The sequence below is a fragment of the Fistularia commersonii genome, chromosome 11 (genome assembly GCF_037954325.1).
Source record: "Fistularia commersonii isolate RoL2024-O1a breed Wild chromosome 11, RoL_Fcom_v1.0, whole genome shotgun sequence".
Classification (NCBI taxonomy): Eukaryota; Metazoa; Chordata; class Actinopteri; order Syngnathiformes; family Fistulariidae; genus Fistularia; species Fistularia commersonii.
The window spans coordinates 6,899,496-6,919,374 of record NC_141294.1 but is presented as its reverse complement, the minus strand read 5'-3'; the positions used below and the strand labels follow the sequence as shown (position 1 = coordinate 6,919,374).

The 19,879-nt window shown below is 40.8% G+C and overlaps 1 protein-coding gene across 1 annotated transcript in view; it reads right to left on the bottom strand.

The window, feature by feature from the left end:
* Window positions 1-19,879, bottom strand: part of zfpm2a (zinc finger protein, FOG family member 2a) — a 116,840-nt gene that overhangs the window by 46,897 nt on the left and 50,064 nt on the right. The window contains exon 4 of the mRNA XM_086154747.1: window positions 15,091-15,215. Coding sequence (XP_086010873.1) covers window positions 15,091-15,215 — 125 coding nt within the window. The remainder of the gene's footprint in view (window positions 1-15,090; window positions 15,216-19,879) is intronic.

Here is a 19,879-nt window from a genome sequence, read left to right as displayed (position 1 = left end):
AGGATAAAGACGCAACGGCGTCACCGCACGGCGCAGCATCTGGAAATGTAAATGAAAACGTACGTACGACCGGATCAGCTGGCCCGAGTGGCCAAGGCAGGCGGTAATGCAGATTGACAGGTAGAAAATTGCAATTTTCCCGATGCAAGGGAGCATATGATGGACGGTTTCTTTACAAACAACTTTTCTCCCACACAACAATCACACAATCATGGGATGTGACGTAAAATGATTTCCTGTCCAAAAACTGGACAGACCAAGCACAACATGCGGACCCCTGTTGATAATTCAAACTGTGAATCGCACGTGCATAAAACCGACCGATCGTTCAGTTTTATCTTTATTGTTATTTTATGAAATGTCGATTAGCTAAAATAGAACCCGAAAGAAGTAAATAAAAACTTCACATCCTTACATACAGGATTGAATATCACTTTACAGACCCCTTCCCTCTGCGGTGTGTATTATGGTTTATCCCCTGCCTTCACTCCAGTGATTTCAGTTCAGTACTCTCCGTTTTTTCTTTTTTTTTTTTTTTTTCCTGAGCTCTGTTGCTATTGCTCGTGTAAGAGATACAGTGACCAAAACAGTGTAGTCAGCTAGGAAGTGATTACAAACTGATGCTCCAAATTCGCTATAAAATGAAAATCAATATTTCCACAAGTTGCTGCAACATAAAAGATAACCTTCATTGATTTTTCTAGACTTAGGCGTCTGTGATAAAATCTAATATAAATTTTCAGCCACACGGATTTGGATCAGAGCGGAGCAGGGGCTGAACGATAAGTTCCGTGCACATCTCTCAGAGTTGGATTTTTTTTTTCTTCCCCTCTCTCTTCCCTCTTCCGAGGCAGGGCTGTACTATTTATAATTGGCCCTGTGTGAGCAAAAGCTTCTATCAGGAATCTGTTCTAATTTTTATTACTGAGAAGCTAAAGCCTGTTCCAGATAATTTGGAAATTTCAGGGGAATTGTGATAGAGCTGATGGCACAGCCGGACTGACTCCAGAAAGGAGCTAACCTGTAATAGCCTCTGTGGCTGCGCTGATTAAATGTTGCCATAGATGAAAGACCTGCCATCACCGCAATAAATTAACCAATCACACAAATCCCAAGTCGCTACTAATCCCTCCTTGATACCATGATCCTCTGATCAGCTGAAGGAGGTGAAGAAGAAAGTGTCTTGTGACACTCAGCCTTCCTCTAACTCCCTGCCTCCCTGTGTAAACAACAAGCTAATGATATCACCGCTGACCATTTCACCACCAGTGGCTACTCTTAACCTGCTTCATGGTCAGGGCAGGTGAAATCGATACAAACCTTGGTGGGAATGATTATTTTACTGGTTGCTTTTTTTTTTTTCTTTCTCTCTCCCCCTCCACCAAGGTCACTGACTGGCACTGTATCCGTCTTGATCCCACAGCTGCAGGATTTAGACAACTGAGAGATCAAAACCACTATGTCTGAATATCTCAAGACATTCATTGGCTTTCTACTTTCTGCTTTCAACACCCACTCAGTTTGAAGAAGCTCTACGCAGACTGAATATTACAGTCAAATAATGGCGTAAACATCTTTTGAATATTGTTTTTCCCCTCAATAAAAAAAAAAAAAAAACACACCCAACAATCTGTTTTCCGGCTGATTACAAAATGAATTATTTCATTATCAATACAATACTTTCCCTCGCTCCTACATTTGACTGGTTTTTAACATACCGCCTCAAAATAATTTGAATGCGCTTCGTCCCTTAGCTGGTGTTGGCAGTATAAATATAACAAAAAACAAGCTTACGTGTGGTAATGTTAAGTTTATATGTTCTCTGTTTCTAACATGGGAGTGAGGATAAAGGATTTGTACCTGTTTTACCAGTCAGTTTACAGCAGACAGCACACTCACACCTTGATAACGCCCATTGCAATTAGTTGTTCACTGCGATGAAACAAATTGCATGTGGTCAACTGGAAATTTCATTAAGGGAGATTTTCCTCTAGCCCTCGTTATCGCCTCTGTGTATTAATATTTTCTTAGCCTCAAGGATGGATGGGTTGCAAGGGTCTTTTTTTTTTTTTTTTTTGTTGAATAAATGGCCGAAGCTAACCTCACTCAAAGCCACTGTCTTCCATGACTATCCTTGTAGGGGGGAAATCTATGTGTACGCTTAGTTAGACGCTGCATATTTTTCATTGTGCCATGAAATAAGGTTCTCTGTCATCATCCTACATAAAGTAGGAAATACCTCCACTTCTCAAGTCTGCTTTTGTGTCATTTTCTCCTCTTATAAACGGCCATGGTTACATCTGCTGAAATGAAAAGATACCTACATACTGCTTCGACTCCCCCCCCCCCCCCCCCCCACCCCCTCTAAGGCTATAGCATCTGCTATTGGGAAACTAAATAACAGAAATATGCAGGAATTGCACACTAATTCCCTTTAGAGATAGATCTTGGCTAGTGCCCTGTCATAAATCAGAGAATTTCGATATAAAATGAGGCAAGCTGCTCTAATCATTTCTGCATTTCAAATTGGATCACTGGCTCAATCGCTTGGCTTTTAAACTGCTTGCCTAAGAGCAAATGTGAGGTGGGAGATAATTCAGCTGAAATCTCTGCCTGCTCTGTGCGGCAGTTAGTTTACTGCTTGAGTGCAAGAGAATGCTTTTTTCTTCCTTTAGCCCATCTTTCTCTTTTCAACTTTCTTAAATTGACTTTTCATTTTAAAATCGATTAAATTGAGAGAGTCACTGCTGTTCCCAGAATCTTTAAAGGGACACCCATCACTGTGCGTATGTGCCTTTATTTGGCTGCTGCTATCATGGCGGCGCTATGGGGAATAAATATTTTCTCATTTAAATCACCTTTTATCCTGCTGACTGGACTGTAAGCATCAAAGTTCAAATGCTGCATTAGCTATTGCTTATTTCACTCCATTGAAATTCTCACAGTGGTTGTATTTGTATTGACCGTGGGTGGCATTGCATGATTCCTGTATGTTCACTCGCCTGTCTTAGAAATAACAGCATGTCCACAAATACAGCGCCGATTTAGCTAAAAAAAAAATCTGGTTACGGTTATGAAGCAACGTTTAATTGTTGACAGCTCACACGGGAAGATATATTCATATTTAATATTTTTAAAGCGAAGAAGCTCGATGTTGAAAAAAAAAATAAAATAAACGAGAATGGTAAAGAATAAAGAATCAGAAGGAGGGTGGTGACTCCATCTATCTTCCATTCTTCAAGACCTTCAGGCACATAGAGGTGCTCTAACATTAAAGCAGATAGTTTAGTGTAAGCCGTACCTGCCCTGAAGACAAACAACCCCTTTCTCAACCCTTGCCTCATTTCTTTTCCCTTTCCCTTTGCCTTTCCCTTTCCTTTCCTCCTCTTTTCCTTCCCTTACACTTCTACTCGTCTCCACTCCCTTGAAACTCATAGAAATTTTTCCTCTAGCCCTGCAGTAACATTCAACAATGTCCCGAACTTTCTTTTTAGCGGTCACATGTTCAACTTCACAAGTTAAGTGAGATTGTGTGAGTGTGTGTGTGTGTGTGTGTGTGTGTGTGTGCGCGTACTGCTGATCTATAAGTTGTAAGTCCTCTGAACTATTTGAAGTTGTAAACAAGAGAAAGCTGAATTTGTAATGCTTGTGCTTCAGGTCTTAATCATTTCTCAGAGGTGCTGCGGCACACATCTGCTCGCATGTACTTCTTGTGTTCGGCTTTGGTCAGGGGATAGAGCATCCCTGTCGCCTCACTACTCACTCTTTGAATTACTCGAAATTTCCCATTTGAATTCAATTGGGAAGGACTTGTTTGATCTTTTGCATGTATGTTAGGGCTGACTTCCAGAGCAGCGAGAAGCTGTGTGGGGGAACATAATAGGGAACCGGGAGCCAGTAATGTTCACCTGTATGGATATTACCATGGCCCCTGGGGGTCATGGTGGCAGGTGGCATATTCTCTGGCCAGATCCCCCTTTCTCTCTGTCAGGAATAAACATGTGGATGGAGAGATTTCTTCAAAGAGGAAGGAAGTGAAGTCAGGAGTCAATCAGTCAATGGGGTCACGACAAATCCCTGCTCTCATAACCACACACGCAATACCGGGATCAGTCAGAGGCAGTAAATAAAGACAAACAATAAAATAATAGGCGTGATGCTTGAATAAAGCTCCTGACTTTAGATAAACCTCGGCGAGCCCTTTTAGGTTTAATATTCTTTTGAACTCCCCTTTCTTCTCTGGTGGAGTCATAAATTTGAGAATAACATCTTTGGCATGTGCATTTGTATCTCAGGAGACTCACCTTGTGCATCCAATCTCATGTCTAGATTTTGTGTCTTTTTATATCGAGCCACACAGAATACAGAGGAGAGTGAATATAAACACCTAGCGTAATATGTAATAATTAGAAATCCCCGGAAATAAAGGATGATAACCTATAGAGTGAATTATAACTTTCTTTTGATGATGAACGAACTGAGAAAGATTCAGAACAGTTTCTATGATTTGCATAGAACCTGATCATCTTCACGCTGCTGCAGCGTTCGATAGCTTGATCTCTGTGTGCACTTCAGAGAAATGGGGTCTCACTAAATCCACTGTAAAAGACCAACAATATTTACACCGAGTTAAGTAAATAAGATAAAGATGGTGAACTTGCACCTCACTAAATGCATTAGACGTGAACTCTCTTATCAGAGTCTCAGCACGCGGACTGTTAAAAGATGGGTTTCCTGAGCTGGAAATGGTCTTTGTTACCCAATTAGTTTGCTGACGACCCTGTGGTATAATATTCTTGCTTTGACAGCCTCATACTCGTCCATCTAATGAGGCTCTGCTGGGCCGCTCGGGAGTGAATGGACACTGTCCAGGCCTTCATCTTCGGCGGTAACTATCAGCGTTCTTATCTTCAATGCTAACCTGATGCTAACCTTTTTTTTGGTGAAAAGACTTGAATTTTTTGCCCGATTGTTCATCCGTCCAGAGTCTTTTTGACAGGGCTTTGTCTTTGGTAGGACCTGGGCCAACTAGGCTGGGGATCAGAGGGCTAAGGCCAGGACAGAGGACAGTGAGGACTTATCAAGGTCTACCAGCAGGGGTTTGCCTCCCTGTGGAGCGGCTGTCCTTCTTTCTCTGAAGGAGGTGAAGCAAGCAAAGCATCCTCGCCAATATAGTCAAGAGGGAGAGGAGAGTGGAAAATGCCAGAACGCACGTGTTAAAAGGATCTCTCTCCTTTCCCGCTTTCTATTAAGAAAAATAAATAAATGGAAAAAAAAACAACCAATAATAATAATAATACTAACTTAAATAAAGTAGTTCTAGGAAGATTGGTCATCCATTGGCAGCTTCAAATAACCCCCAGTTACAGTGTATTTTGGTCTGGAATTCCAAAAGGACTATCATGGACTTGCATATGGAAACAATCAAGGAATATCTCCAGCACTTCTCAAAGAAGTTGTTTCAACATATCACAAGAACAGCCATGACAGTGACAGATGGTAAAGCAGCTGGCACCATTCAACTTTGTTTCACTTTTCTTTTCCTTTGCTTGCTTCCTCATTTTTTTTTTCCTCTTGTGCCTTTGCTGCAACAGAGGTCTGTTGTGTATTGAAGTGTTGAATAATCATTCATTTGGGAAGGCATATTGCATACTGTAAAGCGAGGCGATACGTGTGGAACAGGGGGAGTTCTGAGCATCACTGCCGCTGCCTTCAAAAATCAAATTCTGTTAAGCCTGAAACTTCATGTCACAGTTAAGGGGCCATCTACCTAAATCTGCTCCAGGCAGTCATTCCAATTAATAACACTTTTTGAGATAGCTATGTCAGTGATGGTCTGTAACTTGTTTAAGCTTTAGTATGCTATCCCAAATGGAACATTTGTTCATGAATGTTAATGTTCATATCAAAGCGTATGTGTGCAACATACAGAACCCTGCATGCAGATACAGCCTCGCATGTGAGTGACGCTTTGCCATCCAGACACATTTCCCTTTGATGGGCCACTGACAGAGCCACAGTTACCAGAATAAATTGCTGGCATTGTACGTTCCTGCACATCATTAATACATACAATATATACTTGAATATCCTGAACCACAACTCAGTTTGTCAATTTAGGATTTGAAATTTGTGCCCGTGGGAAGCTGAGATACCGGTTTGAATACGATGATTAAGTCTATCGCACAAAATCTCTATCGGCTTTGTTTTTACAAAAAGATTTCGAGCTTCTGAATTCAGTTTCAGGTCGATGTTGTATTATTTTGTGTTGTTTAGGTATAATGCTGTGAGAAATAAGTTTAATTTGTCGATGTCGTATTGGACGATCTACTCTCATGGTATTGCTTTGGCTTCTTATTTATACAACGCACACACAATAAATATACAACAACTTTGCAAATATTATCGTGGAATTTTATAGAAAAGGCAATACACAAGGACCAACAAAAACAGCCTGGAGAGAGGAACGTCAACCCTTTAAAAATGGTTTTATTTTGTGTCATTTGGTTGGGCTCAGAACTATAAACTGCATATAGGGGGTAAAAAAAGGAATATTTTAGAGTTTCCAATATCATATTTCCAGTTGTAGGTAGGATTTGACAGGACTGAAACTAACATCTCCCGAAACTGCAGCGTCAAGGGACCAAACCACCTCTCGGCCTGGACGTTCTCACCATATTAGTATCTTTGCTCCTGTCAGAAATACACAGTGTGTTTATCCAGAAATATTGTAATACCTTAAGATCGTTTACAGAAATAAACAGTGTCAATGATAGTTTTCTGCTAAATGAGCATGACAGAGAGCAAATACCACAAGAGGAATGAGTGAAATCTACAGAAAACCCACTTGTTTCGTGTAAATGTTGAATGTAAATCAGAAGGGTGACCGTTTGGACATTTATTTTGCAAAGTTTTAGTTTGACTAAAAACATGTATATTTAGTAAAGAATCATTCATACCTTGTGGCTTGATAGTTAAACAATTTAGCAGTAAAAGGAAAGTGTGTATATTTTTTCCTGAAGTGTTGATAGCAAACAGCAAAGAACATTGTTGAATATACTGACAATTTTACGATAAGCCGGGGAGAGTGAGATGAGCTGATCGTGCAATGACAAGCGTGACATGAAATCTGGATATCATCTCTAACGTTCGAAAACCAGATGGGTATTTTACAATCGTACTATATACTCAGTTACTTATCAAAAAATTTTTTGAACAAATTACATGATCATATGTCATTGCACACCTTGGAAAAAAAATACAACAAATTCTGGTACGAATGGTCTCCATCTTTATATTTGTGTTGTGATGTAGTCAGTGTATCTTTGGCATGTTTGAGTAAAGCATGCAGTCATTACAGTGAGCACAAAGCAAATCAGTGAGTCCTGCTCTGCTTATCGGGGGACCTGCCATATCAGTTTGGGTAGTTGTGTTGTGATGTAAGGACAGCAAAATGTCAGGTTCACTTGTAGATCAAGTCAACCATGCATTATCTCTCAAACAGTGGAGCTCAGCCGTGGCAATAATAGCTCTGACTAGCTTACTGACTGAGTGATTCATAGTAATACATGGAGCTGTGCTGCAGCGACAGTATATATCCAGACACCTGCACGGAAAATGCTTGTAATATAAAATGACGAGGGAAGCGATGGGGTGACCTTGTGCTATTTCTTCTGTTAGACTCCCAAACAGATAATAATGTGTTAAAATGCTCGGATTAAATGTTACACAACGAGAACATGCTTGATCTTCCCCTTTTAACCTAACATGTTAGGAATATGAAAACCATTAATAATCCATCGATAAATATATGAATGACACTGAGCAAGTGAGTGCAGGCCAGATAATTACCGGTCTACCCATCTAAAGAGACCTCGGCCGGGATATTGGTTTAAACCCAAGAAATAATTGATGCATGCAATCGTAAATTGGTTGTCTGCCCAAAATTTGGGCCCATTATTTCATTAGATGAAACCACATTCTTTGTGCCAAAATTATTTTGTGTGTCCAACACAGAAATTGAAATCTTGTTAGTTCTAACAATAACTCCAACCCGATCCAAAACAGGGTAAGGCAAACATAAAAACCAACTCATGGACTTTCGCTACTTTAACGGTTTTCTTGTTTGTGTGGTATTTGAGCTTGTGTGTGTCATTTAGCGCATATGCTACAGAGAGGTCCTATCCTGGGGTGCCTTCTTGCATATGTAATTGGATGTTACTGTAAATAATTGCCTGGGCATGTGCCAGTGTGAAGATGGTGATGATTTGTGTGTGTGCGTGTGCGTGTGTGTAGGCTCATGTGCGAATGTACGTGTGCAGAACATGCGCGCATATTTCCGTATGTTTGCGAGCCTGTACATATGTGTGTGTGCGTTTGTATGTGTGTGTGCGCGAGCGCATCTGCCCCATCCATACTCCACTCTCAAGTCCCACTGATTCTCCTTTCCAGCCATGTTGAATCCTCTTTTCCTTATCAGGCGAGCCCAGGCCTGCATCAGGCTCTCCTTGCTATGACAGAGGCTACAACAATAGGCCTGCGATACCGCTGCTTAGCGCTGCGTTTCGGAGGGGAAACCTGCCACGGGCGCAGATTAACTACAACACACACACATACACACACACACATACACACACAAAATAGATTGCAGCCTCCAAAACAAAACATTTTTCAGAATGCCTCCTCTTGATTAATGAAGCAATGACAAGAAGAAAAATATAATTTCTAAAACAGAAAAATCCGCCGCCACTTGTTCAAGTTTAGGGGTTGCTAACAATAAACATATTGGAGGGAGAGGGTGGGCAAAAGGGGCGAGATAAATGGCCTGAGTGATGGGCTGAATAATTTCTGGAGCAGTTTTGGTTACACAGGCCCATATTCCTACCCTTGTACTAAATTACACAATGATCACACTCCATTGGCTGACAGCCTCTGCCTCTCCCTCTATGTCCCAGGTGAAAATTAGAACAGTATCTTGACAGTTTCGCTCCTCTCTAGTCTACAAGCTAAAGCTCTCTGTTCACAGACAAAACAGCACACAGCCGGCGTGAGTACGCTGATGCTTTCCCACATGCCCTCCCGCATGCATATCGGACGCCGTGACCCAAAACTCACACCTTCGAGTGCACTTTAAATACCGTGTGTGGGGAAACAATAGCCTACATGTGAGTTTTTTTCCAACAGACGTTTTTATTCGAAGCTAAAGTTGCTTGTCGTTTTGATATCAATTTTGCATCTTTCCATTTGAAAACGAAACAAATAAATGGATGAATAATAAATAAAGCCTTCATTTAGTTTCCAATATAATTAAAATATAATCCAATATCATTCCAAATGACAGATTTATACAGAAAAACAAGCAATGGTTGTCTGCCTGAAACATCTCTGCTGCCAGCTGTTTGCCTTAGATACAAAGATTAAACAAAACACCCCGCAAAAAAACAAAAAACAAAACCAAAATTCCACCAGCCTGAGATATTGTCAGAAGAGTTAGTGCAGCAGCCCATCAATGTTACTATGATGAAATGGGATTCAAGGTTAAAATTTTTAGAGTCTATCAATTTTTGCGTCCAGGCGAAAATTGCAATCCAAATGCCAAGAGCGCCGTTCAACGTAGGTCATTTCTCATTGGTTTTGTATTCGGGCCCTTGAGTTGGAAAAACAGACGACTGTCGAAGATGTGTTTATAATAAACCTCACAGCCATTTTAGTTGATAGTTAACAAGTACATTAAGATGGAGGACAAGATAGTACACCGCCTTGATCTTAATCAGGAATTAAACAAGACAATATGCATTTTAATTACCGTGTAATTTTCACTAAATGCCCTCAAAACACATAAAGAGCAGAATTCTATTGAATCCAGGCTCATTACAGTGCACCTTGACTAAGCTCCAGTAATTAGCATTGGTAAGGCATTGTACAAGAGGCAGCAACACCCTCATCAACACACATTTACAAGAGAGCTCTAAATCTGCTGCTCATTAATAGCTTGCCTCCCAATCAATTATTAACACCTAGAAAGGAAGCCAGGCTCACCAGGGCCAGGCCTCTTACTCCAGGCAAACTGCGGGCCACCTTCTCCTCCCAGTTCTGTCCAGTATGGGTAATTACCGCTTTTAAAGACACCTGCTACTCAATAGCTTCGACCCAGACTGTTAATTTAGCTCCCCGATTGCAGACATTTATGTCTGAGTGTCACTATTAATTTGTGTTAATTTGGAGAGAGCGAGGAGCTGGGCGGAGGCCTTGTCGGCAGCCGTCTGAATGTCCTCGTCGCTCACCTGCGCCAGGGCCGCGGCTGTAATTGGAGTCTAATGGTCTGATTGATCAGCAAGAGAAGTGAGGGATGAGACGGTGCTCTGGCAGCTCTATCAGTCAGAGAGGAGAGGAAGGAGTAGGGAGAGACGAGGGGAAGAAGCCGAAAATGCCAACTCTTTTTCCCCTCTGCCTTTTTCCGACCGCTGACATAATTCACATATTTCAATATGTCAATCGGCCTCTTCGAATTCACCGGATGGGTGGACGTTTCGCTTTCGGAATCCGGTGACTTCTCGAAACGAATAGTGTTCTTATCTTCAAATAGAAAAAAACATTACATGTGAAATTGTGTTTGGACCCAAAGCGTTGAGACTATAAGTGATTTAATGGCTGATAAAGATCATCGAAATACAAGCCCTCCAATACAGCCATGCGATTGTGTTAAGAGATCTCCAACAGCAATAACTATACCTCCAGTCCCTCATGCCAAGCTGAGCCCTTGGGGTCTACAGACCTGCCACGGCCGACCCATCAGCTGTGAAATCTGCTTTCCTTTTTGATAAACGGCAGAGATCTGACCCTATCTCTGTCCTGCAGATGCCCAGATTTCCTGTCATGCTTTTTCCCCTCTGTTTTTTCCTGCTTCCTCTCACTCACTCCCTCTCTCTCTCTCTTTCTCTCTCTCTCATCCCCACCTGCTGTCTCTCTCTTTTCATTCTTACTTTTTCGAGCTTTATGCCTCTGTTTCCAGGCCTTCCTGAACAACTCCATGTAACGCTTCACTCCCTGTTCACTCTCAGCATTATCCATCACTCCTGTCCCCAGCAGCACACAAACAGCCAGCTTCCACTTGCTCTTGCTTCACAGCTGTGGGTGCAGACTTGCTCTAGATCCCGGTCACCTTTGCAGACGTTGGAGACCAGGAGGACCTGCACCCTCCCTACCTGACCTAACATACCTAATCAGACTCCACAGGACTGCTAGATGTAACACTTTTCCCGTCTTAATCACCACTTTCACAAAAGTGCTGCTCCTGTCCATTTTCATGCAAAAGACGCTTAAATTGACTGTATATTCATTATTTATTGTAAACCACTTGCACCCTCTCCAGGCAATTTGCCAAGAAGTACTGTAAGTTCGCTGTAAAAATGAGTCTGACCTTAAGAAAATTGTACGCCAAAAACTCTACATTTCATTTGAAAAAGGGAATATAATGTGTCTGATTTGAACAACATTTCACCAGCCGGTCATGTGTTTGGGACATGAGAGAGGTGTCAGTCCTGCCACATACCTGGTTGCCTAGACGTGATTCACTCACCTCTACAGTTTCAAACATTTACGAGAATAAAAGCAGATTTAATGGCCTTTGGAGGTCACTCTTCATAAGAATGACTGGAAGTGCCACCTGGGTGAAGCAGAGACCAATGAAGCAAGGAGCCTTTATTTCTACCTTTATACGCATTATACCACCTCGTGACCCCCGGTCTGCAGCAGCGGGTGCTCCGGCATCCATCACGCTCCCTCTCCTTATGCTCACATTTGTTATTTCAGCTTTTTCCTTCTTACCATGTGAGGTATCACTGTTTGTTCTTGTCCTCGTGTGTCAGAAGATTATCATAACTTCCTCCCCGTGCCGTTTAAATACAGGTTGCATGTTTTAATATTCCCTCTACACGTGTATACACAAAGAAAATCTACCACTTAAAAAAAAAAAAAATACAATAATTCAATTAATTCAACACACACTGATTGTGCCTTATCAAAATCATCAGAATATTTGAATACGCTATTGTTTTGAATTTTAAAAGTTGGACAAATTGTCTTATCTATACAACGTTTTTATATGTTAACATATACCTGGAAGCCTCAAAGGTTTCATATTATACTTTGCTATTGAATAGTGCACAAGGACAGGATTCAACATATATGCTTTGCTACATGGCTTGTTCCTGAGCCTCCTGATTTAAAGCAATAGGAAAAGACATGTATACTTATCAATGATACAGGACCTTTTAGAACCAAACCCTGCACATAAATCATTTTACGCGGTGAAGCTTGTATACTTGTATACAAGAAGAAAACACTTAACGAGAGGGGCCTTTAACAAGAAAAGTGTTTAAAAAAGACTAAACAATGCTCAGGTTTATAAGATGAGCATCGTGTCATGCACAAAAACAGAAGGGATTGACAGTTTCTGGTTTATCAAGCGTCAAAAAACAAAGTAAAGAGTTGCTCCAAACCTCAAAAGGCGGCTCAGTAAACGAAAACAAGTCGGTCGTGTAGAGCTAGCCTTTAATGAGTGATACTGAGACGCTGCTAACAGCCAGTATTCCATTTGAGAGATGAAGCCTAGAGAGGAGGAGGGCAAGCAGCAAAGCACTGAAAGGGCCCCATGAGAATAGACACATATGAGATCCTTAAAGGCAATATGCCAGAGTTTCCTACTCTGCATTTAATTGCAGGGGAAGTTTGGCATATTCTGTGACCTCTCCACAGCCTATTAAAGGTGAAGACCAGCACCTGGCTGAATGAAAAAAAAGGGAAAAGAAAAGGCTCTTGTAGCCAGCGATGGAGTCCTCGGAGGGTACTTTGTTAAGAACTCATCAATCTCGCCGAGAGCCGTTCTTAAAAATTAACAACTATCGTATACATTTTGTTCTGTGGGTAGATGAAGAGTGTGTTGTTGCCTTATGAAAATAATTGTTGAAAATAAGGGTTAACGTGACACCTTTTGGTGAGTCTAAGGGATATTTTGGGGAGAGATGAAAGATGGTGCCATTCAGAGAAATTCATGCTGAGATTGCTGGAGAAATATATAGAATGTGCTACTTTGGAAGGCAACTTGAAGTGCTCTTCTGTCAAATCACTTTTCCACCCAAGGATAACTGGCTTTAGCCTGAGAGAAGCCATATTTCATGGCTATAATATGGCCTGAGTTATTTAAAGCCACTGATGACTTCAAAAACTATGAGGAGAGCTTAGAAAACAGTTGAAACAGCTCTGGAAATAATTATTTAATAAAGTCGTGCATTTAAGGAATCTGGGAAAATGGGAGATTGGGAGGAGGGGTGGCGAGGCTAAACTCCTCATAGACATTTCCTTATGTTCCTTAACGAGATGAATGTGAGACTAGTTACAATTTTAATAGGAACCGCTTAATTAATCCAAACGCAGAATGGAATCAAACCCGTGGAGAACTTGTCACTCCACAAGAGCAGCAGGTCAACACCAGCCACTGGTGAGCTCTTTAAAACAAGGGATATAGCGCAGCTGGGCGGACGGCAGCGTCAACAATAACGGAATGTGACTTCGTTCAGTTGAGGTCTGGACGGGGTTCTGTGGAAGTGTTTTTTGTCATAAAATACGCAACGTGAAAAGCTAAAATAGATGCTCTTCAAAGACTCTTGTCGGGGTCCAGCTGGATCCCGGAAGAGTCACCTCAGTAGGCTGGTCTTTAGAAGTGAGACTTCCTTGTAATCATTTTGCCATGGCTGCTAAAGGAAGAGTTTGACCAAATAAAGTGATCTGGGCACAATTTCTAATTAAGCCCAGAAGCTTTTGGTTTAACTTAATGAACCGTTTAGCTCTCTAGGAATGGCAAACATGATTTTCAATTAATTTGGGGACAACAGACATTGTTTTTATTGGCTCCAAAACCAAGTTTATTATTGTGCCAAATTCAACTGTTCGCTAAAAAATCTTGCCATGATATTTGATCTCGGTGTACACTTTCCACTCAAGTTCAATGATACCGTTCTTTCACACATGGCTGGCCAAAGTGTAAGGTTTTGTTTTATAGAATATGAAAGAGTTGTACATGCCTTTGTGCTGTCACACTTTCATATTCAGAATGCTAGTTTTACATGCTTCTATTCTGTGTGCATAATCTGCCTGATAATAGACAGCGGCATCATTTCTCTTTAGCTTCACTTGGCTGGAAGGTGTTATTTTAGGATCAAAATTGTTGCTGCATTAATACATGTTCAATTGTTTAAAGACATTTATACACCCTTGGATTTCCTTGGTCCACTGGAACATGTCCCTTTTACCCAATAAAAGAACCATAAACTTAACACAGCATTACAATATAATGTTTGTCCAGGGCATAATTTTGGTGTGGAGACACAACATGAACAATAAATATTTTGTTTTTTTTGGATAAAAGCTCTGATTTCTGATGTTTTACAATATTCAAGGTCCAGCAAACTTCATAGAAAAAGACTAGTGTGCAAATAATTGCAAACTCAAAGCATCGAATATCCAGCTCCTGCTGTAAAGACAGGTTTACTGGATCACACAACCACATTGTGGTCTTCCGATGAGTTTCACATGTTAGACGAACTTGAGTGTTTACCATGACAGCCGTGATCAGTGGACATTTTTATGCATCTTCTTTGAGATATGCCTGATACTCATATAAATTCTTATAATGCAAAATCTCAGATCAGGGATTGTCTCATTCTTTGCCTCATAGCATTACTATCTAAATGTTACATATTTGAAGGGATTCACATTCAAATGTATGTGTAGATATGATATACATATATAATACACATGTATATACAGCATATATATATATATATATATATATATATATATACAGTATATATATGTGTATATATGTATATATACACACACTTCAATAATTTCTACTTTATATATATGTGTGTATATATATATGTGTGTGTATATATCTGTATATATATATATATATATATATATGTATTTATATATATACACACTTAAATCATTTCTATCATTTCTAGTGGTCTCTGACTATATCTACAGTGCACATATGAGAATGAAAAACCTTAAAAAACAGTCAATTACCAGGGTGCTGTTGTCAGTGCTCATCTCGATCTTGCCTTCAAAGGGTCCCCATGTCGTCCCAACAGGGAGTTGCTGACGACTATGTACACGGCGCTCACCATCTTTGAGGAATGCATCCAGTTCCCCTTAAAAAAAAAACACATCAGAACAGGAAGCAGTGAGTCTGAGCACTCAATTTAGCACAGAGGTTTCACATCAAATCACAGTGACATTCAGTCATTGTCCTTCCTCCTGCAGCCTACATATGCCATTGAATTATTGCCTTAAAGCCCTGCAGTAAACATAAAAGGTTATAGCCAAGCAGTTTCAAAATGGATAAGCTAATCAAGCAAGCAGCCATCTGATGGTGTTCCTCAGACACATCGCACACTAACCTTCCTTGAAAGGTGTCTTCTGTTGAGATAATCTCTGTGAGACATTGCAGGCAGGCTTGCTGGCAAGAGCAGCGAGTGGCAGGCCTATTTCTGTGGTTCCAGGAAAGCTAGGCCCTTGTTAGCGCTGTGCACAGCTTCAGTTAATTAACAGTGAAACCGGATAGCGCTGTTAGTAGTACCGGAGCTCACCTTCCTGACACCCCCACTATCTTATCTCTTAGATATAGTGTACTTTTTAGTGATGATGATTAATCAAATAGTTATGATAAACCCTGTGGCAGGCCGTGGCATAGTTTACCAATGAGGATTGTCGCTGTGTGTGTGTGTGTGTGTGTGTGTGTCTCTCTCTTGGGGAAAGAATGCAACTTATTGGTTGCCTTGACAACGCTAAGAGGTTATCTGGAGGAAGTCTGATGATTCAGACTTGAAGTTCAGTGGAGTTTTATAAACTTTCTGGACACAAAAAGTTCAAGAAACCCGGTCCGCACTCCGATCTAACAAAGACCCAGGCCTCCGTTAGATCTGACAATTTCATTATCCAGCTGACCTTTGACAGTTCATCCTCAGAAAAGTCATCACCCTTTTAGGATTACTTGAGAGGATTTAGTCAAAATGGCACATTCATAATGTGTACATTATTTGCTTTATTGAGCTTGCAATATTGGACCGCAAAGAAAGTCAGCGCGGAGCAATAAACACTGGTGCTTTAGCTTCTTACGCGAGCAGCTAATAGGATACTTTGTTGACATGTTCTGAATGGGCAGAAGTGATCGCTGGATTTTCTGATGTGTTTGAGGTATAATGACCTATTCAGACCTTCTCTACTCTGTAAATACCAGCTGTGTATCTGTGGCACACTAATGTGTCTGCCTGTTGTGCCGGTATGGAAATGTACGTGATCCTTTGCATGCGAATACATAATCTTAACATCAGTCATCCACTACAAATGACACCTTGCTGATCATACGCTTAACAATTGTGGTTGTTCTTGTAACAATAGCCATCTAAATGTCACCAATAAAGATGAACGCCTATTATCGAGCATTTGAAACAGGCATGAAACATCAGAATCTTCAACAATAACTCCTTATATTTAGATATACACTAGCGGGAATATGCATTATCTAATTTTTCTCATTCTGTCTCCTTCTTCCATCTTCCTGCTGCAGCATGCTGTGCTCCTAGTGCTGCAGTTGAAGGTGGGTAAGCTCATTACAGAGAAATAATTAAACATTGGTGCACAGCTGGTCATCATCACTGAGAGCAACAGCCACCGCTTGATGCATTCTGTTTGTCCTCAGATAAGACCCACGGCCTTTAACCGCTTGGATGCAAGTTCCTGTTTAGCCCCGTTTGACACACAGCTCAACCAACTGCCAGCCAACAATTTTGCTATATTTTTTCCCCCTTTTCTTTCCTTTTTTTTTTGTTGGGTGGGGTGACTCGAAATAAAAATGGGTAGACAATAATAGAGCTGTGTGTGTGTGTGTGTGTGTATGCGTGTTGGGGGGGGGGGGGGGGTTGTCTACAATTCGATTTTTAGGTTGCAGTTGCATGCATCTCACAGCAAATGTTGCCTGAGGACCTTGGCTCACAGATGGCTTGTCACATCTGTTGCAGGTAGCTACTAGTACAGAATATCCACAAACAGCCACATGGTTAAAAAATTTGTTTGTCTGCATGTACTGTCTCCATATTCTCTATTATTTATACAGATTACGTGACACTGAAATCATCTCCCTCCAGATCTGTTCTGCTATTAACTGGGTTACTGATTCCTTTCATCCTAACAAGCGCAAAAGGCCCGGGTGTCAGTTATGATTAATCTTTTTTAAAAATGCAACGATACGGTCAAATCTTATGTTTGTGGCCTGTTTTTAAAGTCGATTATCCAATTCTCAAACGCCGCACAATTGGCAGTTTATAGCTAATGAGGCAGCTCTAAAGCTGTACCCCCTCCTCTGAATCCCTCAATGGCACCTTCACCACCAACACCAACCAACATCCCTCCAACCACCAACACCACCTAACCCCCCCACAGCCCTCCCCCGATAAGATCATCATCTGTCGCTTTACTCTAGGGTCTGTTCCTGCACTCCACAGATACTTGGCAAACCAGTGAATGTCCCTTTGTGTGGAGAGATTCTCCTCAGATAGCACCCAAGATGTTCCACGCTGGCATCTGTTTGTATTTTTTGTGATTTTGTGTTCATTTTCTGGTATTGGGCAGATGAACAAGGCGCCTATTCTCTCCCTTCAATGAGAAATAACTGAATACTAATAAGTTTCTCAGTGGCAGGGTGCCAGACTCATATGACTTAAAGGATAAATGGGTGGAGGCGACTGGCACATACAGACCTTCTAAGACCAGGACTACTACTTTTGAGACTATTCAATGTTCCTCTCTTTTATTGCTTTAAAATTAGTGTTGTGCTGGAAAACTCGTCTTATTCCAGAATTTTTACAGTAACTGTAACACATATCTGGACTGAATTTTCACAGCTCTTCTGCAAATCTAATATCATGATGGTTTTTACGCTTGGTGATAAATATCAGAACATCAATACCTGTAAACAAATGTAATTAAGATTTTAAAGCCTTTGCACTGAGTGCAGAGAACAGTTCCATTTTTCCTTGTCATACAGATCAAGAATGGATGTTTATTTTCTACAAATAAATTTAAATCGTTATATGAGAGACCAAGTATTCTTTTCATAACCATCATTGCAAATTAGGATACTGTTCAATTGTAAGAAATGGATTACCAAACATTTTTAACCACTTACAACACAGGCCAAGTTACATCTTTAACATTAAACATAGAAAACTTCTTAGGTCAAAATATTCAACTATGCCTCTAAACATGTAAATGCATTTGTTTTTTTTTGTTTTTTTTTTAATTAATAACTTGTGAAATTTATTTGAAAATGCATGGTATATACAAATGTACAACTGCATGACCGAGACAGCAATTTTAGTTGTATATTGCTCGTCTCTTGCCCGGGCAGATATCTCTGCAAATTGTTCAGAATGTAACGAACGACACGCTCAAATTATTACAGCAGACAAACGTTTGAAAAAGCAAAGGATGACCCCTAGCCATCGTCAACAGGAATTCCACATTTTCAAAAGTTAAACAAACCGAAATGAATGCATACATAAGAAAGTACCCTGCTTACTGATAGATACAGGTATGGTTTATGTTTCTAAGATGTCATGAGTGTAATGCAGGTAATAAGTAATGGATGAGATAGGGAAACAAATAACGACGGACGGCGTAATGGGAAAATTTGCTCAAGCTTCACATGGCGGACGATCCCTCTCGAGATCAAGCAGTGCCTTTGAATCAAAGCAAATAAATGACTGCTATTCAAAGTTCAATAACCTGCGCATGGCAATTCAGAGATGTCCCACTGAATCCCAGTCATCTCCACTGATAGGCCATGTTATAGAGCTGGCAAATGGGCTATAAATTAATATACTATGAAAGAGGCATATGGGGTGAAATGGAATGCACTGTATCAGTTCAACAAAAGGTGCCACATCTTTATAGCAGATATGTGATATGAAATTTTACAGCTGAAGGAGAAATGTCACAGAGCTTTGATAAGGGAGCGATGAACTTTCTTCCCCCCAACCCAAACTGCTATTATCTGGTCCCAGTGAGCAAAATGCAACATTTATAACCCACAGCTCACACTATTATCTCTGAGAAAGGCACTTGTTTTAAAACAGTGAAGTCTCCCCGCAGCACCTCCGCCCCCCTTTGGCCCCCCGGCTCACAGAGTACATCTCCTGTCACTCCTCGCCCGTCTCTATCATCCTCATCCCGGTCTGCTTCTCGCTGAGGTCCCTCGGAACCACAGGAAGAAACAGTTGACCATTTCCTGGAGTGAAGTATCCTGACCGCCACATGTGTTTGTTTTGTGCGTTTGTCTGCATGTGTGTGGCGTGTGTGTGTGTGTGTGTATAAAGTAGGAACTGGGAGGGGTTTTATGGTGGTGGATTCACACATATCAGACTTGTTTTTTTCGTGGACTTGGAAGAACCAAGGGGATTACTATCATTTACCACCGACAGTATATTGATGTCATGCATGGGGTTGCAGCGTGGCGCAGGATTATTGGATGGAAAACATCTAGTCTTAAATTTCTGCATTCAAACTATTCTTCAGTGGGAGACAAATAGGGACACAAGTATGTCATCCCAAACCCCGAGATTTAAAAAAACAACAACAAACAAAAGATGAAATAATTGCCATGTAACCTACATTAATGTTCAGGTTCGGAAATCATGCTTGTGAAAAATATATATTTTTTAGAATAAGCAAATGTAACTTGTTTAGTTTCAATTTAGTTTTCCTTCTTGGCATGATTCAGACAGCTCTCATAGCAGCGGTTTTACTTGGAGAAGTA